We start from the raw sequence: 22637 nt of genomic DNA, 5'->3' as shown, positions 1-22637 counted from the left end.
TATGTTGTGAAGTTTTCTATGAGGGCAGCTTTGCCATTTGAGTGGCATTTCCATATTCTGTCGAGCAACCCACATGCCCATAAAATCTGATAAGTTTTCTCGGTCATCACTTTGTGTATTTTTATGAGTCTATTAAAATGTGATTTACATTTTTTCAATTTCCCCCCCCCCCCCTTTTCTATTCAATATGCCCAAGGGATGGGTGAATTAGATTGGAGGGAGCCCAGGACCATATGGCCAATTGGATTAGTCTCTTCTAAGTGTTCAGCAGAAAGTAATAGGGGTTTTAAACCTGTATCCCAAATTCTGGATGCCTGGCTTGTCTGAATTGCCAAACAGCTCCATTTTTTAGGGCTCTTGCGGAGTGCTGAAGCTGGCAGGGTGGTGACAAGGATGCCCAAGGTCTGTCCTGCCAGCCGAGCCCGTGCCGAGGACCTCGCGCTGCTCCGAGCATCAGGGGCCAGCGCTGGGGCGGCCGCCAAAGCGCATGGCCTCAGCTCCGGGGGAATTGGCCACCTCCACCCCCCTTCCTCCAACTCGGAAATTAATTACCAGTTAATCGTTGTTCAAACTGAATATTTTTAGTCAGAAATAATGCTTTCTTTTTGAGATGACAGAAGCGTAAGTTATGCTTCCTGTATTTCTGCTTGCTCAGGGCAAACACTGCAGCGTTCCTGGGATGGGAGCACAAAGGAGCCGCGAGTGCTGCCAGATGAAAATTTGCTTTTAAATATTTGAGAGAATATTTGTAGAAATTCCTTTCTCTGCTATTTGCTCAATTCTGTTAACAACAGGTTGCCAGCCAGGTTCAAGGACAGATGAGCAAGTGGCCTCTGAGCAGCCTCTGTAATTCTCTTTTCTCTGAAGAGACAGAAGGAGATTAATAGAAAAAGCAGCAGCAGGAGGATTTGTCAAGAAAAATAATCATTTTCAGATCAAGAAAGCATGCTATCTGGATAGTGAGCAAATGGCAGGAGCAAAAGGACTCCTGAGCCTGCCCCTCATTACTGAAACAAGCAAATTAAGGCAATTGCAGTTGAACACAAAACTAACATTTGGCTTTCTTCCTTCCTCAGTCACCTTTTCTTCCCAAGACCCTCTCAGCCACCCCTGCCCCGTGCCAGGAGCCATTTTGCAGCCCACCCTCTGCATCCACAGGGCACTCGGCAGCGTTTGCTCCGCGTTTCACCGAGCAGCACTGAGACACGGCGCGGCGTGCACACTGCGGGCTGCTGCTGCCATCTACGGAGAGAGAGTCCGGCGGTGGGCAGGGACGGGGGGGACCGGGCAGGGACGGGGGGGGACCGGGCAGGGACGGGGGGGGGACCGGGCAGGGCCGGGGGGAACTGGACAGGGATGGTTGGGACCAGGAACGGGTGGTGGGGACCAGGCAGGGAAGATTGGTGGAGACTGGGCAGGGATGGTTGGGACCAAGAACGGGTGGTGGGGACCAGGCAGGGACAGTGGGAACTGGGAAGGGATGGTGGGAACTGGGCAGGGACAATGGGGACTGGACAGGGATGGTTGGGACCAGGAACGGGTGGTGGGGACCAGGCAGGGAAGATGGGGAATGGGCAGGGATGGTTGGGACTGGGCAGGGATGGTTGGGACCCAGAACGGGTGGTGGGAACCGGGCAGGGACAGTGGGAACTAGGAAGGGACAGGGGGGACTTGGGCAGGGATGGTGGGAACTGGACAGGGACAATGGGGACTGGACAGGGATGCTTGGGACCATGAACGGGTGGTGGGGACCAGGCAGGGAAGATGGGGACTGGGCAGGGATGGTTGGGACTGGGCAGGGATGGCTGGGACCAGGAACGGGTGGTGGCGACCAGGCAGGGAAGATGGGGACCGGGCAGGGATGGTTGGGACTGAGCAGGGATGGTGGGGACCAGCAATGGCTGGAGGGCACACGGAACGAGCCACAGAAGTCATTGTGCAGCATTGCTGAGAACAGCGGAGGGGTGCCAGCAGGAGGTGGTGATGCAGCCCCGAGCCAACGCCTTCCAGCCCCGAATTTAGCTGGAGCACCCCGGAGCCTGGGGGCACGGCCCGCCCCGGGGCTGCGGGCCCGGCGTGGCGCCCGGGGCGCGGGAGGATGCTGCACCGCCCACGCGGGACGCGCCAGCGCCAACGGCAGGCCCGGCAGCTCCCGGCCCCGCGGACGGCGTGTCCCTCCTCGAGGAGCCGGTGACAGATTTCGCAGGTCCCTGCAAGCCGCGCCGTGCCCTCCCGCGCGGGGCAAGCGTGCGGCTTAAAAACTGCTTCGAGCTCTGCTGCCGGCAGCCGCCGTGCCTCCCCCACGGCGCCCTCGAGGCGAGGGACGCGGCGTTGAACGAGCAGTCGCCCGGCGAGCGGGGGCCGGGGCCCGCGGCACCGCCCTGGGGCACCGGGGGACCGGGGTGCAGGGCTCGGCGGGACGGGGCACGGCCCCCGCCGCGGCAGGGCCGGGGAAACGCCCGGGGAAGGTTTTCCTGCTCTCGGGGGGGCCGGAGCCTCGCGAACCGTGCTTCCCTTCTCCCCACGGTCAAGGGACGGGTTTACGCTGATCTCCAGGCAAAAACAAACCGGCTTCGCTTTCCACCTCTGTTCGCACAACACGCGGCTGCAGTTTGTTTGTTTTCATTCTCAAATAGCCTTTGTGTCCCCTGACAGTTTTCTGCTTGTAAATAGTCAAGTGTCACATTCCCTACGTGGAAAACAGGGTTGACAAAAACTTTTTTTTTTTTTTTCCCCTCTTTTTTTTTTTTGCAGCTGTGCTGCAATTTCAATTAACATATGCCTTGTTTTGCCCCCGGGGAATGGTGGTGAGAAGATGAGGAATAGGGGAACTGTGGCAGGTAATGAAAAACACGTACTCATTTCTGCTCCAGCAGATAGTGCAAGTGCCCATTAAATGCTAAAATTAATTGTTTAAATTGTTCTGAACAGCATTTACGAAAATCGCCTTGTCAGTGCAGCTGGGCATTCGGTTTCAAAAGCTTTCCCTGCGTTATCTGCATCTTAACGTTTTAGCAGCAAGCTTCTTCACGACAAACTAATTTGTTCTACACACATTTATTTTCTCCCTACACAACACTTACAAAAATACGTGGCAAAAATGCAGATAATTTTTTTCCTCTTGTTTTCATGCTGTTCCAGAGACCAATTGCTTCAGCGCTGGGTGGCACCCCCCGCGAAGGAGCCTCGCGCCGCTCCCACCGGCAGCCAGACCAGCTGGATCCGAACGTGTCACTGCAAATCCCACGGGTGCCGCCCGCCGAGGGCACAGCCACCCTGCGGCACCGGGCGCGGGGGGCCCCCGAGACCCCCAAGGGCGAGGTGGGAAGCATTCCCAGTGCCCCCAGCCCCTACAAAGCCCCGGTGCTGCCCAGCCAAGCGCCTCAGGCTGCCGGGGGGGGGAAATGTCTGGGCTGGAAGTGAGACAAAAATCGATAGTCCATCCCATTTCAAATGGTAACTGCCACAGTAACTAGATAAAATTTTGCCTGTGTGATGGAAGATTAAATAGAGCCTGGCTGGTGAGTGCTGCTCCAGAGGCTGCTCCCCTCGGGGACCCCATCCCCTGGGTGCTGGGGTGACCAAAGCCCCCCGGTACCAGGGAGCAGATGCTGGAGTCTCCACAGGCAGGAGAAAGTCCTGGTCGGGGAGAGAGACGGCCTGAGATCGAGCACTGAACACCGAGGGAGGCAACAGCTGCCCAGTAAGGTGAGACTCTCCCAAGCTAATAACTCCTCCTGCTTTCCCAAAGACCTCATGCCAGCCAGCCGCACAACCAATTTGTGGTCACCTCCCAGATTCCTGGGCCGCTGGGGCTCCCTCTTCAAGCCCGTCGTGTGACCGGTGGGACCCACTCCCTCCACGGGGCACCAGCTCCACGGGGTGTTGGGGGGACCCTCCCTCTGACCATCCAGCCCAGCGCCGGCCCTGGGGGTGCCAGGAGGAGCTCTGCTTCCGTACCAGCCACCTCTGAAGCAGCTCGAACCCCCGCATACGCTGCTGATATCTCCTTTTCAGTGGGGCTCGGATCCTCTGTATCCCTGACTCCAAAAGCCCGGGGGTCAGCCCCCGGGTCTCCCCGGGTGCTCTCTGCCAGAACCTCCAGGTAGGGCCATTCCCCGCCTGCGGTGTCGAGCACATTTCTAACATCTTGTCCTGCCGAACTGGCCCAAGGGCTAAGGCCTGGACAATTTCCTGTTTAGTTTGTTCAAAGGCTCCTTGTTGCTCAGGGCCCCATGTAAAATCATTTTTTTCCCTCCTCACTTGATTGAGAGGGCTCACAACCTGGGCAGCTGTTGGGGGGAGCGGAGCGGAGCAGGCGCGCAGGGCTCTGCTGCGGGGCCGGGGCCGGAGCCGTCGCCGGATGAATTTTCCTCTGTACTTTTCAATTAACTGCTGCAACCGGCAAGCTCTCCCCCTGACCATCCCATCGCCTTTATTAACATTATTATCGTTGCGAGCACTGCGTTGGCTGGCTGCATGCCGGGAGGGCTCCCGCTCCCCACTCTGTGCGGGAGCGTGGGGTGGGACCCCCAGCTCGGGGGGCTCGGGGAGGGGCAGGGACCCTCCGGCAGCCCCGGCACAGCCTGAGCACCGTGCACTGAACCCACGCGGCTTTTCCTTCTTAACCTTGTCTCGCATGGGCTGACTTTGGGAATAAACTTCTGAACCAAAGAGAGCTTTGAAGGAACAATTTATCCTTTCAGAAAAAACCTTCCTTTCAGGAAGAGGCTGCAGAGCTCTTCTCTGTTCCAGGTGTCTTATGCTGGAGCTATTTACCTACTGCGCCAACACAGCCTTCTCGGGGGTGAAACATGAAATCACTTATGTGATTATGAATATTGTATGGCTGCTTAGAAATTAAAATGAATTTCAAGTTGTGTAGCATTTATATGCACTCCTAATTTATATTTGAACAGGAGAGGAACTATTTTCCACCTCGAAATCCAAGCTTAATTTTATCTTTATTATCTTTAGAGCTTAGTGAATAATTAATTCTTTTTCTCGCAAGTTTTTGCTGGGTTTGAAGCAAAATTAATTCAACCAAGGCCCTAGCTTTGTTGTCGTTATCTTTGCAGGAGGCTGTGGAGGTCCCAGAGCAGCTGGGAGTCCCACGGGGGCCCCTGATGAGGCAGGTTTGGGGATAAAGAGCCTCATGCTCTGAGCAGAGGAGCCAGGGGAGCAGGGCAGCAGCTCAGCGCAGGGCCGGGGGCTCAGGGGGGTGGGGGTCCCCCAGGCTCCATGGCTCTGGAGGGTCCGTCTCCTCCCACTGATGGGTTATTCAACGGGAAGGATTTTCCTACCCACCCCGAGCCCCTGGGCAGTGGTTTCCAGTCTAATTACCTACCAGGGTTTAAGCAGATGCTAATTCAGTCCTATTTTTCATGCTGATACACGCACAAAAAATTTTCTACCACTGCTCAGGCAGAAAGACTTTGAGGCCATTAATTGAAAATTAATCAGGAAAATATGTGTGTGATATCCAGGCATGCAGGCCAAATGGAGGTGGACTCGATTACAAAGAGAGATTGTGCTTGTCTTGGTTCATAGCATTAAGCACATCCACCGGCAGAGTGTAATCCCCGGCGAGGTGGGTTCCCACCAGCGAGTCCGCGTGGGCACTGGAGGAGGAGCCGCGTGGGTTCGCTGGGGCCAGCGGAGGCCGTGGCTGATGCCGTGGCTGATGTGGCTGGTGTCATGGCTGATGTCATGGCTGATGTCGTGGCTGATGTCGTGGCTGATGTGGCTGACGTTGTGGCTGACGTCGTGGCTCCCACACCGCAGCCTGGCCCCGCAGCATCCCTACATGGCTGTCCCCAGAGACCCCCGGATCCATGGGACAGGGATGAGCACAGGGATGGGCACAGGGATGGGGACAGGGATGGGGACAGGGATGGGCACAGGGATGGGGACAGGGATGGGGACAGGGATGGGCACAGGGATGGGGACAGGGATGGACACAGGGATGGGCACAGGGATGGACACAGGGATGGGGACAGGGATGGACACAGGGATGGGCACAGGGATGGGGACAGGGATGGGACAGGGATGGGGACAGGGATGGGCACAGGGATGGGGACAGGGATGGGACAGGGATGGACACAGGGATGGGCACAGGGATGGACACAGGGATGGGCACAGGGATGGGGACAGGGATGGACACAGGGATGGGCACAGGGATGGGGACAGGGATGGGACAGGGATGGGCACAGGGATGGGGACAGGGATGGACACAGGGATGGGCACAGGGATGGGGACAGGGATGGGACAGGGATGGGCACAGGGATGGAGACAGGGATGGGGACAGGGATGGGCACAGGGATGGGGACAGGGATGGGCACAGGGATGGGGACAGGGATGGGGACAGGGATGGGGACAGGGATGGGCACAGGGATGGGGACAGGGATGGGACAGGGATGGGCACAGGGATGGACACAGGGATGGGGACAGGGATGGACACAAGGATGGGGACAGGGATGGGCACAGGGATGGGGACAGGGATGGGGACAGGGATGGGCACAGGGATGGGCACAGGGATGGGGACAGGGATGGGACAGGGATGGGCACAGGGATGGACACAGGGATGGGGACAGGGATGGGCACAGGGATGGGGACAGGGATGGACACAAGGATGGGGACAGGGATGGGCACAGGGATGGGGACAGGGATGGGGACAGGGATGGGCACAGGGATGGGGACAGGGATGGGGTGCACGGTGGGGACCATGATGGCCTCGTGAGTGAGCACGAGGCTGGGGGCAGCGGTTGCAAACACCAGCAGCTTCTCTGTTAGCTGCAGGGTGGGAGAAATGGCACTGGGGGTCTGGAAGGCAAATGGCTCTCGGGGGAGCGGGTCAGGCACATGGTTTATTGGACTCTGCACCTCTTCAGGGACTCGTACTTTTTTCTGTGATTTATATTTTTTTGTGCATGTGTGTCACTGCAAAAGTTTTATTTGCTTTTAATTAGAGATAAAAAACATGTAGAAATTAACCTGTAGCAAATGAGGATGAGGAAAGCACCAATTCAATGAGTAAACAGGTGCGTGACAAACCCAAGAATGTGCCTTTGCAAATGAAGAAGGGAGAGGAAAAACCTTTTCCCCAGGAAGAAAAATAGTTCCCTCTGACAGGGGAGTCTGTGAGGGAAGCTGCAGGTCCTGCAGCATATGCACACATAAAGGATCCACAGAGATAAAGGGAATATATGCGTGGGGAGAGACAGTCTGATCAGATAATGAGCTTGTTTTCGTGATGAGTAGCGCGATAGGCGCTGCCTCGCACGGCTGATGGGATGAGCGTGCAGCTCGTCCCTCGCAGAGCAGCCATCAGCTCCCGGCACGGAAACAAGCGGGGAAAAAGGGAAACGATCTGCGTAGGGGGCTGGCTGAGGGCTTAATGGCTCAGTCAGCAGAGGGGAATGCTTTTAAACAAACTGTTCACCTTATCTGGAAATACAAACGGGGCAGACAGGATTGGGGGTGCTGCGGCGTGGTGCCCAGCTCCTCCTTGTCTCCCAGGGTCTCTGACCCAGCTGCGGCAGCACCTTCCCCATATTTCACGACCTCCCAGCGATGCTGACAGCCAGGTCGAGGTGCCGCAGGGTGGGACGGGGCAGGGGCCGAGGGGCTCTGCCCCACTCCCTGCCCAGCACCAAACCCGGGTGAAGCCCCGGCACCGGGGACCCCCAGCCCCGCATCGCAGCGGGAGCAGCCGGGGCAGCGCTTGGGGCCCCTCAGACTCGCTTGTCAGATGGGCCAGATTGGGGCAATAAATGCTTTTCACAGCCCAGGTTCTCACGAGCACGCCTGCCACAGTGAGCTTTGCCCTGACATCTCCTGACACAACCCGCCCCGGGGAGCACCGGCAGCCCCTACGCCCACGGCACAGCCGAGTTTTCCAATTACAGGCTGCTTTTGTGACAAATTTGCTGGCAGCTTAAGGTGTGGATTCGCAGAAATTAATTCCAAACTTTCTGAATATGCATTTTATTATTTTAGTGGGAGGAAGAGCCTGTTATCTTGGCAGCATCCCTTTAGCCAAAAAAAAATAATAGACTCAAAATAAATATGCTGTTTCAATAAGCTGTTTGCTGTCAATGTAGCCACCCAGAGATTCATCGCTGATGGCTGGTTTATGTGAATGAACCAACAGCTTTACCTTCCGCACTTAATCTGTTCCGTGTCCTGTGCTAGCTTGGTTATCAATTTTCTTCTAATAATTTGATGGTTTCCAGGTGGTTTCCAGTGTTTCTTATTCTCTCCAAGCTAGATACGTTTACCTGCAGTTATCAGCACCCAGGGCCTGACTCTACCCTGGCCTGTGCCCTCTCTCGGGGCTGTCCCAGCCCGTGGCCGTGGTGCTGGGACCCGACGGGCACCAGTGATCCCCCCGGGGCCCCCGAGCCCCCGGCCAGTCTCGGGGCCCCAGCCCCACCTGGCTGCAGGTGCTTTGGGAGGCTTTTGCAGTTAACGAGGGGGAATGGAGGGAGCACTCGAGGAGATTCAGCTTCCACAGACATTATTGTTGAAGGGTTTTCATTTGCACTGGCAGGAGCTGGGACCTGTTGCTGTTTGTGCTTCGTGAGATGACAGCAGCCCTGCTGTGATTGGCATCTTAATCAATCGAAATATTCTGCTGACTGCCGTCCCTCCTCCTGCAGTGCCGTATTTCACTCCAGCCTGGAAGTATTTATGAAGCAAAGCCTGTGTTTTGATAAGATTATTGTTTCTACCCAGCTGATGTATTTGCTCCTGTGAAGCATGGGCCAAAATCCCGCCGCCAGCACTGCCATCTCTCGTGGGTTTACTGCAAGTGTTGCAGTTTTTTATGTTTTATTTTATGTCTCAGAGCTTGCTTCGAAGGAGAACCCCAGATTCTGCTGTATTTAGGATGAGCTAGTTTGCAGCTCAAGACAAATGCTGGGGAGGAAGCTCCGTTATTGGGGCACAACCGCTCAAACAGAAGGGAATTTTTAACAGTATTACACTGTGTGCTTGAGCTCCCTGACCTGAAATAATTTCACCTTAAGGCAGTCTTAGAAGAGCTATTTAAAGGAGGGAGTAAAGCTGGCTATATTTCAGCACTGATTTTCTGCCAGCACGCTGTACTTCCCATACCATGATCCCTCAGCGACCTCCCCCCCTCCCCAGAACAGGGCTGCCCTTGGGGCGGGGGGACAGGACGGGACAGGATGGGGTGGGATGGGGTGGGATGGGGTGGGGTGGGATAGAACAGGCAGAGCGAGACCACCCAGGCTGGCAGGCACAGCACCCTCCACCGCTGCACCCCGCTGAGAGCCAGAGGAAAGGGCTGGTGGTCCGACCACAGCCAGAGCCAGGGTGTTGGCGGTATCGGGGGTGTCAGGGGTGCTGGGGATCAGCTCACATCTGGCGCTTGGGGCACCTCTCTGCTCAAGCTGTACCTAAGACACTCATTGCAAAGCGTAAGCACTGACACCAGGAGAGAATTATGTTTAAACAGAAAGATTTTCAAAGTTTTTCTAAGAGCTTTGGAGTCTTTTTAAACAACTTTATCTCTTAATTCAAAAGTCTGTTTGAATAACCCAAAATGAGATCAGTATGGAAGGACTAGAAGATCATCTCCTAACTGACAACAAAGAGCAGCAATTCCTCCCCATTCAACTCAATTATCCCTGACTCAGTCTTGGGGAAACAGCCACGATTGCTTTTCTGCCAGCTCTTGGCTGGCAAGTTAATAACACCACAGCCTGCCTTTGATGCACTGGCGGATTTTGCAATTACTCCTGGAGATTTTACTCCTGGAAGGAGCCAGGAAGAGGCGCAGGGGCCAGGGCCACATCGAGAGGTGAGAAACCTCGTGCAGTTTAATGTCACCCTGGCCCCTGCTCCCTCCTTTGGGACACTGCGGGAGGACCAGCACACGCAGACCCCACGGGCACCCCGGGGGGCTGCGCTGGCCCTGGGGCTCGGTTTTGGGGTTGCATAAGGGTGAACTGCGTTGGGCTGGTCCCGTTTGCTCCGTCACTAATAGGGGTTGTACACCGTAAGGAGCTGCGAGATGGTGGGGGAGGTTTTGTACAGCCCCTTGGCAGCTGGAGGGTGAGCTGCGAGGGGCTCCTCCGCTGCCGGAGCCGCTCCCGTCCCGATTTTGGCTTTGCAGAGAGCGGAGCGGTCCAGGGGCAACACCGGCCGGAGGGTCCAGAGCTGGAGCTCGTGGGGCACGAGCAGCTGAGGGGGGGTCACCACGAGCATCCCCAGGGAGGGGGATGGAGGGAGGGCTCATGGCGAGCTGCCTCGGGCAGGAGGCAGGGTCTGCTCGGCCCAGGCTGCAGGAGCTGTGCATCGTGGTGGATGCGGTCGCAGGGGTCCCGCACACCACGGGTGGGCCTGGGTGAGAGTTAGAGGCAGCGTGAGGGCAGCGGGGTGCCGGCCCCTTCCCCCGGAGGTGATGCTCAAGGCTTGGCTTCACCGTCTGGGTGTCCCAGCCCTCTGTCACACGCTGCCACGGCACCCGGGGACCCTGGCGTCGCCTCCTTTACTTCCAGTGTCGGGCTGCGGCCGTTCCGGCGGGACAGGCTGCACCGGCCCCTTCACCGGCGTGTGCCGCCGTGCCGCGTCTCGGCGGGCAGATCCACAGACGTGTCTCCCCCCCCAAACCAGACCAGGAACGGGGTGATTTTGGCTGAGAATTACGCTTGTCGAAGCTGTGCACAGGAGGAGGCGAAGCTTTGCTGCAAAGCGACGCGGCCCCGCGGGGTCCCCAGGGAGAAGGGGCTGCTCGGGGCAGGGAGGGGACACGGGACCACCCGCCACCCGGGGGGCTGCCGGCTGCTCAGAGCAGCTTTGCCAACAGCTCCTGCAATGCCAGGCTGTGGTTTCTCCCGCTACTAGAGGTCAGCAGGCAGTAACTTGGGGTTTCAGCAAAGAAAGCTCAATAAATAAACGGAGAAAATCAAGGAAATAGGTCAATGTAAATAAGCAAATCAGACAATGTAAACAAACAAACTAAACAACATAAACAAACAATTAAATAAACAAATAACAGTAAATTTCAATTTAAAGAGTGTTTCTAGCCCTGCTGGCTGCTGGAGAAGGGGCAGCCCAAGCCAAGTGCCCCTCACAGGCTCCCAGTCCCCCAGGCAAGGGACAAGGAATTAGGGACACGTCACGGGTTTTGTCAGTTCAGCTGCTGACCTGAAAAATCTGGTGTTTGGGGGTGGTTTGAAATCCATTTTTCAAGCAATATTAATTTCAGATCAACCTGTATTTATTCCTCTGCCTTCAGGAGTGCCACAAGCAGGAGCTGGCTCAGAGGTGATGGAAACATCCGTGCTCCCTGTGCCTTGCTGCCGGCCCCCCCAGACTGCCCAAGCCCGAGCCTGAGTGGAGGGGACGGGTGTCAGGTTTTAACTCCTTGCTCTGGTTGATAAATGTCGTGTGCTTTTCACCTCTGCCTCGTCCTTTCTGATTCTACCCCTTCCACCCCGTAATGCGTTCCCCAGCTCCTCTGACAAAGGCATTTTACAAGATGGATAAGTCCTGTCTCCTGCACGGACAGTGCTCGAGGGTGGCAGGCGGTGCTGGCGGCCGGACCCCACGCCGGTGGCACAGGGAACCCCCCCCCACGGCTCCCCGGCCGCTGCCACGCCGTCGCACCACGGTGTCGGGAACCCATCGACAAACCCAACCCTGTAATCCCTCTTTAAGCGCCTCGGTAATGAGAGGATTAGCCGGGGATCCTCGGCTCACCCCACGCGGTGGCTAAACCTGGAAAATCCCCGTGCAGCCGGCGTGAACCCTGGTGCCGTCCTGCATCTCCCTGCCCAGCCCTCCCCACCGAGGGGCTTTGCTCGGCCCCTCTCCCGTGTGAGGACGCTCCTCCAGTCCCTGCCGAGCTCCAGCCCCAGGACGTGCTGAGCCTGAGCCCCTGTTAATTAGCAGCCCCACATTTGCCGGTCCCTCACTAAGCCCTGGGGGGGGGGACGGACGACGGACGACGGTGAGAGCACCAGTGGGCAGGATGGCTGCAGATACGTGGAGGCTCTCAAAAATCCAAAACCGCAGAAATCCCCAAACTAACCTTGCATGGAGCCATCACCCCTCAGGCGAATCCCCCCTGGCCCCTGCTCCCCAGCGGGCTGTCCCTGGGACGTGTCCCCAGGGCCCGGGGGCTCCCTCAGGAGCCCCAGGAATGTTCCTGCTGCTTTCAGCATCCCTGTTCCCCCTGGGCTGGGCAGCCCCTGCGTCCCCTCCGCCCCGGCCCCCGCAGCAGGTCACCGTCTTACCGCAGACCTCGCTCTGCCTCCAGCTTCAGCCCAGCGCAGCTATTATTTTTAACGATGTGCAAATTGGCTTAGGACACAACGATCAATCAGAGGCTCAGCGCCTCGGTGATGGGCGCTGGTGGCTGTTTCTCCAGGGGCGGGAGCTGCTCGCCCGGGCTGTTTGAGCAGAGGGGAGCAAAGGCTGCAGCCTGGCCGGGCACCCGCCTGCTCGCCAGACACGTGGGGAATTGATTTCAGCTTGTGTTTCTGTGCAGAAGGCGATATAACAATCAGATATATTTCACTTGTGGGGCTGAGTGCAGAGCTCTATTATTCATACTCCGGCTTTAAGTTATAGCCAGTGTTGTGTCAAATGTACCAATTCCAGCAGCTTTAATGGAGTTGGCCTCTGCACCCCTCTCCAAGTGGCAGCTGATATTTTCTGCCCACATCAGTTGCATCTACGAGGGGAAAATATCGAGTGCTCCCTGCGGCTGCTGCTGCAGAGCACGTTCAGGGGAGGGGAAGGTTTCCTGGCCGCGGTGCCGCCGCGCACACGGCTGGGCACGTGTGGTTACCGGCTCAGCCAAATCACGGCGTTCCCTCTGCGGTTGGGCACCGTGGCCGGGGGGCCTCGCGCCCGCCCCGCGCTCCCGGGGGCTTTGCTCCATCGTCTGCAGCCCCGGGGGGCCCAAGCAGCCCCTGCACTCCCACGAGCATCCCTCGGAGGAGCAAAACCAGACACCACGGGGTTTGCAGCTTTCCTCGCCCCTTTGCCCACCAGTTTGCAAACTGATGCCCAGTGCAACCTGCTGCACGTGTGCCAGCATGACAAGAAACGGGACTTTAATGGGGGTCTGGGCATGGAGCACCACGCAGCAGGATGCTCACTTCTAGCAACCACTCGCTCATCAACATTTTTCACCTGCACATGATGCCACAGCGTCACCAGTGAAATTCCCAAATGGGTGGGAGGAAAAACCTTTAAATTCTGCCACTGATAAGCACCAGGTTTCCCCTGAGCTGGTCACTGCTGCCTCTTCTTCCTCCTGCTCTGGCCCTGGGGAGGCTGCAGCACCGGGTAAGTGTCCTGTCCTGGGCAGCCCAGCCAGAAACCTCCATCCAGAAACTTGGCCCGAGGAGCTGTGGCAGGGAGTGGGAGCGCTGGGTGCGGGTGACCCTCGCTGGGTGTCCGGGGATGCTCCATCAGGGTACCCACGGGGGTCAGGGCAGGTCCCGCCTGTGCTCCATCGCTCCCGCTGCAGCCAGGGCAGGGACCCTGCTCAGAGCTCGGCCTCTGGTCCGTAATTGAATCAGATCTTTTAAAACAAGCTTTGATCCCCCAGAAAAGGAAATTCTCCTGGCTGCCCCAATCACCATAGCGCCTGTAAACAATTGGCAATCTGCCCACCTCCTAATTTTTGTAACTAATTACCTCTCCTTATCTTGCATCAGGCCAGTAGCCAGCTTGTCACTAAATGATTAATACAATGCACACAGCAACACAGAGCTGCATCCTTCACTCACCACCAGAATTATCCTATTTGCCCTCTTATTATTTAACTTAATAAAATGGTGAGAAAAGCAGGAAATGCAAGAAAATAGTATCTGCTGTTGGGTGAGCAGCTGGGAAGGTAAGAGAGCAATAGGGCTAGGTCAGGGTGGTTTGTGGGCAGGAGAATTGTCTTTGAGGAATCTATAATAAAGATTTAATACACAGGAGCCTCTAATTGGCTTATAAATTCATCTGATCCTCTTTCTGCATGGTGAGCAGTCTGTGGCCCACTAACACCCTGCAGAAGGGGTTTTTAAATCTAAAGGTCTTGACCCAAGATAATTTCCAGAAGATGGACGGATTTTTCTTTATTTGCTTTCCACATTCTTTTTTTTTTTTTTTTTTTTTTCCTGGAGGACCCAGCAGCCAGGCCTGGGGCTGCGGGCGGTGATGGAGCGGCTGTGCCAGCCCCGCGCCTGGCCCGGGGACAGCCAGCCCTGGCCAAGGGTGCCCTGCAGCGCCCGGACCCCAAAAAAGCGGGGCAGGGGTGCTGCCGAGCCCTGACACCGGTGTCACCTCGGCGAAGCGCTGCCGTCCCCGCCGGTGTCACTGCGGGATGCAGGCAGGTCTCGCAGCGTGCCCGCAGCCTCCTGGTGAGCCCACGCGCGCCCTGTCACCATTAGTGCCCCGAGAACGCCGTGCTGCGTGGCCGATAAGGGGATCAGAGCTCTGCCGCGCTGGAGCAGCAGCTCCGCTCCCCGGCGAGCCACGTCCCACCGCGCCGCTATCGCCTCCGTGCACGGGGTGTGTGCACTGAGCCAATAAATTAAATTGTAGTGGCTTCATCAATATTAAGCTAGATGATACTCTGAAGAGCCTGAGAAAAGGCACCGAGCTCGATCTCAAAAAAAAAAAAACCACACCAAACCATTCTTTTTTTTTTTTAATCCCTGGCTTTGTCCCGTTCCATCTGTTTCAGCCCTCGCAGGGGGGTCATGGTCACCCTGGGAAGGCTGCAGCAGCCCCGGGGGCTGCGGGTGCTGGGGAGGAGCTGGGCTGGCTCGGCGGGAGGGAACAGGGCGAGTGGGCAGGCGAGGGGGGCCCGGGGTGCTGGTGGCCCGGACCCGCCGAGAGCTGCCTGCTCGCCGCGGCCCCTTCTCGCCCCGAACCCGGCTCCCAGCAGCGCCCAGCTCCTCCCGCCAGCAAGGGCAGGCAAGCACTTACAGTAATGAGGTATTCAGTGCTGACACCTTTTAATTCCCCAAATGATTAACTTTCAGCGGATTAGAGCTAGGATGGCTATTTAATTAACAGACACGTCAAGCTTGCTTATGAGTCATTAAAAAAAAACCACCCTAGTGATTGACTTGTTAATACTGAAGAAATCAATTAGAGGTGGGGGTTTTGTTTTTTTTTTTTTTTTCCTTCCTTCTCTGAAGTTTTTGGCTCCAGCCCGAATGGACGGAGGAAGAAAGGATGCTGGGATTCAGCCGAGCTTTATTCTTTACAGAGGAGGTTGTAGGAACATCTTACCGCAGGGATTCGCTGTTTCCTGGGGGGCAGACACGGAACCCTGTCCCAGGGCGCTGCAGAGGACGGGAGCAGCCCCTCGACACGGGGCTGGTCAGGGGGTAGAAAGCTGCCCCCTCCCCTCTGCATCCCCCCCACTGTCTCCAGGGCCAGATTCCAGGTCTCCCACTGCCCCTTCCCAAAACCGCCGCCCCTGAAGTGCCTGGCTCTGACCGTGGCTCTCCCAGGAGCCTGGCAGTGGGACGGGAAGGGCTGGAGCAGGGGGGGTGAGGTGGGGGCAGCAAGAGCAGGGGCTGCCCTGGGGTTGGCACAGCTCCTCCTCGGCTCAAAAGCTGGGGGTGACTGGTGCTTCTGGAGGAGGCAGGGTGAACCCCACGGTGGCAGCGGGGGGCTAATGGCAGCCTCGTTAGAAATGGATCCTGCCGTTTGCCAAATTACTGATTACATCAGGAAAAAAACGCACGCTAACTCCTAGGCAGCGAAGGCCAGACCTGAGCGGGAGGTTTCTGCTCAGGGAGCAGCTGGCAAAGTTCAGGGACAAGGAGGAGTTAGCAGGAATTTGGGAGCTGAAGGCCGTGCGGGTGGTGCGAGCTGCAGTTAGTGCTGCTGTGAAACTCCGGGCTCAGCCGCCGGTGCCTGGGGAGGGCCAAGGATTTTCCGTGCACCACACCGGGGTGCGGGAGGGCCGGCGTCAGGCCCTTCTGCTCCCCAGGGGAAACCCACAAGGGGTTAAACGCTGTTCTTACATACAGTTATAAACTGCTGTCTGTGGAGTCTGACTTCATGCACAGAAACTCTGATTGCTCAAATTGTAGATTGCCTCTTGACATTAATTACTATGTAAATCCGGCAGATTAACATTGTCAGATGATGAGTGGCAAGTTTCACTTGCAGCCTGTCTCCCAGGAGCTGGGCTGTTGCAGAAGTTGCCATAGCGATTTTTTCCTCTTGGAAAAAACGATAATAAAATAAACCCAAACCAAAACAGCGCATCCCTGTGCTCCCATCCGAGCGCTGGTTCTTGCTCTGATGCCCCTGGTTCCTCGTTCAGGCCCCGTTAGAGCAGAAGATGAAGCGGCGTTTTGACCGGTCAGTGGATTTAATGTTCTTCAAGTGCTTGTCTGGCTCCCCTTAGCACTTGATGCCTAAATGACTGTGATGGGGAAGATCTTCACCGCTCCTGCACGGGGCACAGGCTGGCTCCTGCTCCCTTGGCTTTGGTCACCCCATCACGATACGGTGGTGCCACGGAGCCCGGCGGGCAATACGGCAGCTTTTGGGGGAGAAGGGCTGTGGCTGCTGCTCTGTGTCCTCTTGAGGAGGAGATTTGATTTTGTTGTCTCAGACTCCAAAACCAAACAGTGAAAAGAAAAGGAAAAAAACCCCTCGTTTCTCACTTGAGATTAAAGATGCATGAGTGGAATTGAGCAGGGCTGCTCACCGCGGAGTCAAGAGGCTTTGAAGGTGAGCTGCAAAGCTCACTAAATAAATTGATAAACTGCCTCAGATCTCCGGTCAGGAGCAGAATAGACAGACAGCTTCAAAACCCACTAAATCTGGGGGTGCTCTGAAGTGCTCCCCCAGCACGTGTCAGCCCCTGGGACTGGCAGGTGGGTCCCGGTACCCCGAGATGCTGCCGGGCGCTGGGTCCGCTCTGGTCCCAGACGTCCCTCCCAGGGCTCCCGTCGTGCCCTCCCACAGGTTACCCAGCTCCTCGGGGACTGAAATGGGGTGTGAAACGGGGGTCACTGCAGCAGCTCAGGCTGTGTTTCACCACCACGTTTATCTGCAGGGTGTCACTCAGCAGCGCCGAGCCGGGAGCTGTGTGGCCCTGCACCCTCCCCGGTGCTGTACCCCCGGCGTGCCCAACACCAGCAGCACGCCCTTCCCGGGGGACGAGCCCAGGACCTGCTCTCGGAACACAGGGCAGAGGACGGGGCTAAAATGTGACATCTCGTCCTTTATTCGGGTGTTGGCCTTTGGGTGCGTCGAGCACACGCTCCTCCCGAGCTGCTTGTCCCCATCCCGCCGGCAGCGCTGCTGCCTGCCACCCCCTTCACCAACCCTCTCCCCCGCATCGCAGACGGGTGAGGATGTCCACAGCAGTCCTCAGGGCGGGGGGCTCAGTTCATTGTGCCCCCGGCACCTTCTCCTGCTGCTGCGAGCCGGCTCCCACCGCACTGTCGGGATATCTCAATCTTATTAACACAAACCAACCCGTTAACTCTATTTCCCGCACGGGTTGAGGGGCATTGTAATTAAATCTGCCCGTGGTCCAGGCTAGGGCTCCCCTGCATCCCCCGGCTCAGCGGTGCAGGGGGCACGCAGGGCTCTGACCCACTGAGCAACACCCCCAGGGCCACGGGCATCCCTGGGGCAGTGATGCTCCAGCCCCAGGAGCCCCCCGGCCTCCCCAAATACTCCTCCTCTCCCAGCATGGAGCTGTTAGGCCGAGGATCAGCCCCCACTCGCCCAGGGAAGAGCCGGGGCTGGAGCCCAGAGCACCCCGTGGGGCTGGGTGGGCTCCGCAGCACTCACCAGCCCCGTGTCCCCCCAGGGATGTTGCAATACAGAGGTGGTTTATTGCCTTTGAAAGGCAAGAATATGTTTCTCCTCCATGTCATACTTCTAAAAATACCAGACGTGTTGCCCCGGCTTTCCTCTTGTGCGCTAATGACAGCTGAGGAGCGACATCTGTATCATAATAGATGAGAAACAAATTCCTCTTTACCCCCAGAGAAGGCTGATTATTTTACTGGCAAGATACATTAAAAAAATGCCTTGTGACACAAAGTAACATTAATGTCAGGAAACGGCAGCGCGGCGCCTCCGGGGAGCCCTGCTCCTGTCACCCTGATTAAATTAGCGTGTGTCTTCCCCCCGCCCGCATCCAGCTGCTCCATCAATATTCATGCCAGAGCCGCTCCTGGGGTCTGACTGCGGGGATAAAACGCCGGTCAGAGATGAAGCAGCCTCAGCCGGGGGATGCGGGAGCAGTTCCGGGAGCGGTTGCACTCGAGGCGGTGCGGGAACGTCCCCCCGCTCCGGGCCGGGGGCTCGCAGTGGGGCAGGGGGGTCCTGCCAGACCTGCACCCCAGGGCTGCTCGGGGCGATGCTCCGCAGGAGAGTCCTGCTCGCCTTCCCGCGGCGAAAGACAATTTGCAGTGTGGAACGAAAACAGGCCAAATCCTCCCCCCCGCCCCCCCCCCCGCAGGTTTGAATCCGCATTTCTCACTCGCAAAAGCCCCAATCCTGGGGGAACTCACCGGGGCTGCCCGGCTGGAAACCCCCTGCCTGGAGCTGAAGCCCCCACATGCCTCCCCTGCAGAGGGGAGCTGCGATCCACATCTCCTACTTTCTGCGAGATGATAATTACACTCTACGGGGTTTGCAAAATTCATAGCTATAAATTTCTCCCGGGGAAGAAGGTGCTGTAACTCATGAAGAATCAAATGCCAAAATCCCGCTAAGGAAAGGCTGGAAAGAGCTTTAATTGCCCCAATGAATCAGCGTCATCCCGAGTTTCCAAAGACACTCCCCCAGACGCCAGCCCCTGTGGCGACTCCACGCTGCCCGAGGGGTCCCACCCCGCACCCCTCAGTGGGACGCTGGCTGCGCAGCCCGGGGCGGGTGCAGGATGTGGCCCCTGGGCAGCACCATCCTCACCGCTGCTGCTCGCAGGCAGCACGGGCCGTGCTTCACACCTCTGCAGGGGACCCTAAATCCACGGTTCCGAGCCCCAAGCCTGGCTCAGCAGCTTGCCCTGTTACACGTTGCTCAGCTGCGCGGGGCTCGAGGCTGTAACTTCTCCTGGACTTAATAGCAGCATCTCCATACATCTCTGTGAAAGGAGAGCACAGACTAAATACACCCCAGGGAGACGGCAGATATACTGCCGGCATTACCAGCTGCTGGGATTGCTGCTAATGTGAGATAATTATTCCATAACTCTGCTCGCTGCTGCAGCTGGGTTGGTTAACGAGTGAGAATGGGCCCAAGGTGATTTAAGGAGCCGGGAAGGGGCTGCCCTTGTGCTGAGCTCTCGGCGAGGTGCTGACCTGCTCAGGAGAGGGAGCCCGGCCCTCGCTTGGTGCTGGTGGGAGATGTGACCCACCCGAAGCATCGCCCGTGTCCTGGCTGATCCCAGCTCCATCCTCCGCTTAGGTCTGACTTGCAAAGAGGACGAAATCACATTTTATTTCAGGGTTTTCCCTGCGCGTTCCTCCCTCCGTGCCGGGCTCCCTCCAGGTCAGTGCCCTGTTGTGGTGATTTATTTTGGCTGATAACTTGCATGATGCCGCGCACCGTTGATTTTCAGACACGCGCAGCTCCCAATGGGGCGTCTCAGCGAGCTCCCCACGAGTTGGGGTGCGGGTGCTGATTTCGCTCCGTGTTCCCTCCTGCGCACCCTCCGTGCCGTAACGCGGGTGGCAGCGGCCCCGGCGATGCCGAGAGCCGGCGGGTTTGTTGGAGAGAAGCTCACCTGGCAATTGCGGGGGCCCGGGGGCTGCTGCGGGTGCCCTCGCCCCCGGCCTGCCCCGTTCACGTCGCAGAGCAGCTCGCAGGCGCCGCAGTTGCCGTGCCGGGGAGGATTTTGCCGAGGGATCCGGCCGTGCTCCCCACGGTGGCCGTCAGCCCCCCGCCACAGCGTGCAGGCGTGTCAGCTCCCCCCCAGCCCGGCGGTCAGTGTAGTTAACAACCTCTTTAAAAATTAACTCCCTGGGAATATGTTATTCCAGGATTCCAGCCATTAAGGGCTCATTAATATTTATGAAATAATTAATAGGTGTACCTGTGTTCTTTAATAACTCATTTAAAATTGGGCTACAAAATGCAATCTGTTCAGAGGAGGTAACGTGCATTCTGCAACAGAGTAGCTTAGAGCATGGAGGGGCCATGAATTATGTATTAAACATACACATATATATTACACAAAGTTATGAAAAAATAAAGGCATTTAATTTAGGAAATAACGAGGCGAGTTCTGCTACCCGGAGACCTGTTTTAAAGAGCCAACTGGCTTTGGAGATCTGCTCCAAGGAAAAACATTTACAGGGGGACCCGGCCCCATCGTGGTGGGGTTTGCTGTGCCGTGGGGGTATTCAGCGCCTACCCAGGGGGTCCGGGCAGGGCTCCCCCTGGGTCTCCGCCAAGGCCGCCCAGTGCCACCACACACATGTGGTGCACATACACACACGAGGCTTTTCGGGAGCTTTCCCAGCACCAGCTCCTCTCCATCGGCATGAGATGCTCCTTCCCTCCAGGGGCCACGGGCAGCCCTCCCCACGCGTGGGCTGAGGGTCTCCGGAGCCACCGTGCACCGGGCTGGGGGCACACGCACGTACTTCTACCCAAACAATGATCTATATTTTCAATTTCCCAAAAGATTATGTTTTCATCTTCAAAGATGTTGTCTCCTGCTTTTTGACCTGAATAAAGCGAAAGATAATAGAATCCAGATGAAATATATATCTATATTAATCTTACACAGAGCGAGCCTTCTCTGAGCTTCCAGGTGCTGCAGCGGGAGGGGATCCCGTGTGTTATCAGATGGCCGCCCCGCTATCGGAGCAATTTCCACTCCGCTTTAACAGGATTAAATGCTGCTGTGGGATGCAGCCGCCCCCACGTACAGCCCGCCGGCGCAGAGCACGCCTGCCCATCCAGGTACAGGGGTGTGGGAGCCCGAGGGAGCTTTTTTTTTTTCCTCAACACAGGGCCGTGGGTGGGTGGGTGGGTGGGTGACGCTGGGGGCGTTGATGGCAGCTCGGCCTCCAGGCTGGGGCCCGGCGGCTGCTGCCGGATGAGCAGGATGACGCTGTGCTGAGCAGGAGGGTGCTGTCCCAGCACTTGGATAGGCACTCTCAAAGTGCTTTGGGGCTCAGCGGGGTCTGTCCCAGCCCCAGCCGGGGTAGGTGTCAACTGCCTTCCTCATGCAGGAGAGAGGATTCACTTTGCTTTATATCTTCTCAGGTTCCTCCTGCAGTTTGCATCTCAGAGCATCTCCCGCCTGTCCTACCTGTGCAGAGCGTGTCCCCCCACCCGACAGGCACTCCTGTCCCTCCCACGGCACGTGGCGGGGGGCGAGGGGCACCCCGCACCCACCGTGGGCACCGGTCCCTGCCCGGGACAGCGCCGGCTCCCCGGCCCCAGCGGAGCCAGGCACGGCGGTGGCTCCGGCCAGCAGCGAGCTGCAGCCGCCTCCTTCACTGCTGGGAGAGGGAGAAATTGGATTCAGAGGCAGCAAATGCAGTTCCCCAGAATGGATGTACATTTTCATTATACTTATACGCTGAGTAATTGGTGGTAATACAAGAGATATGGGCAGTATCATTATAGACCAGGCTGTGCTGGAGATGTATTATCATCATCTGTCATTATCTGGGCTTCCTTGTGGCTGCTAAAATTGTAGAACATGATTTTAATAACCCTGGAAGGCAAGAATCATTTTTCTTTTGTCACTTAACAACTTGGCCTCATTCACTGATACCTTTAAATAAGAAGGGGGGGATTAATTTCTAGTGAAATAAATGCAGACCTGGTTGTTTTCTTCTCTCTTCATTTGCAAAGGTGCCCCAGCGAAGCCTGACAGCTTTCAAGGAAATTGCAGATAACGGGGGGGGGACGTCAGCATGGTGCAGGGAGCACAGGAGCACCCGGGGGTGGACGATGCTGGTGCTGGCCCTGGGCCCCTCGCCCCTCGCTCCAGAGCAAAGAAACCATCCCGGCTGAGGCAGCGTGTCCCTGGGCAGGGCGTTGGTGGCTGCTGGCGAGCACAGCGTGAGCCTTGGCTATTGTTTTCCTGGGCTCAGCCAAGGGCTGAGCAGGCCCCAGTTTGCAGCAGGACCACTGCAGGTACCGGCAGCATCCCCGGAGCTGCGGCGACCCGTGGGACCCCCGCGGCACCGCAGAGGTGTCCCCGGAGCACTGCCCTTCCCAAGCCCGGGCAGGCAGCTCCGTCCCGCAGCGGGGATCGGTGGTGGAGTCCCCACTTTGCTGACCCCTCGGGGCCAACCCCCTCAGCTGAGTCCTCCTGGGAAAACAGGTAGAAGGCAGCAAACCAAGGGGAGAGAAAACAGAGCTCTGTGGGGAGACCGGCCGATCATCACCTTCAACTCCCTCTGCTGCAGACTCACAGCAGGGCGGATTGAAGGGGAAAGACCTTAATCTGTCTTGTCAGAAAAGCCTAGTGAAATTAATTGGAATTTGCAGAAAACAAGCCAGCCCATGTGTGTGACAACAGCAGCGGAGGTGGCGTCCCTGGCACGCTGCTCCCGGGATAAGGCCAGCCCTGCAGCAGGGCTGGGTGGCCCCTGTGTTACTGGGAGCGCTGGGATCTGAGCCCCTGCCCGGAGCATCGGCCGTGA

General features: G+C 57.3%; 1 protein-coding gene and 1 long non-coding RNA gene across 2 annotated transcripts; one reads left to right on the top strand and one right to left on the bottom strand.

Annotated features, from left to right (window-relative positions):
• The first annotated feature begins 2455 nt into the window (after positions 1 to 2455).
• Positions 2456 to 3915, top strand: LOC122153525. The gene is made up of 3 exons (XR_006165437.1): positions 2456 to 2840; positions 3142 to 3708; positions 3798 to 3915. It is a non-coding gene; the product is annotated as an uncharacterized LOC122153525 (long non-coding RNA).
• LOC122153524 lies at positions 3504 to 4641 on the bottom strand. Its single transcript, XM_042793782.1, has 2 exons — positions 3866 to 4641; positions 3504 to 3708 (listed from the first exon to the last, which is right to left on the bottom strand). Exons 1-2 carry the CDS (start codon positions 4639 to 4641, stop codon positions 3504 to 3506), a joined length of 981 nt encoding a protein of 326 aa, XP_042649716.1.
• Positions 4642 to 22637: the final 17996 nt, after the last annotated feature.

This window comes from Tyto alba, unplaced genomic scaffold (genome assembly GCF_018691265.1).
Source record: "Tyto alba isolate M040663 unplaced genomic scaffold, T.alba_DEE_v4.0 Super-Scaffold_20, whole genome shotgun sequence".
In the NCBI taxonomy this organism is placed as follows: domain Eukaryota; kingdom Metazoa; phylum Chordata; class Aves; order Strigiformes; family Tytonidae; genus Tyto; species Tyto alba.
Note: the sequence above shows the minus strand (reverse complement) of the source record. Positions and strands in the feature narration are given on the sequence as shown.

What these genes read in the sequence shown, in the direction of transcription:
- LOC122153524 (XM_042793782.1), bottom strand. Translation starts at nt 4,641, where the DNA reads ATGCGAGACAAGGTTAAGAAGGAAAAGCCGCGTGGGTTCAGTGCACGG. An exon ending in CACCCCGTGGAGCTGGTGCC is followed by an intron (nt 3,709 to 3,865) that starts CCGTGGAGGGAG and finishes GGAGAGTCTCAC; the next exon opens with CTTACTGGGCAGCTGTTGCC.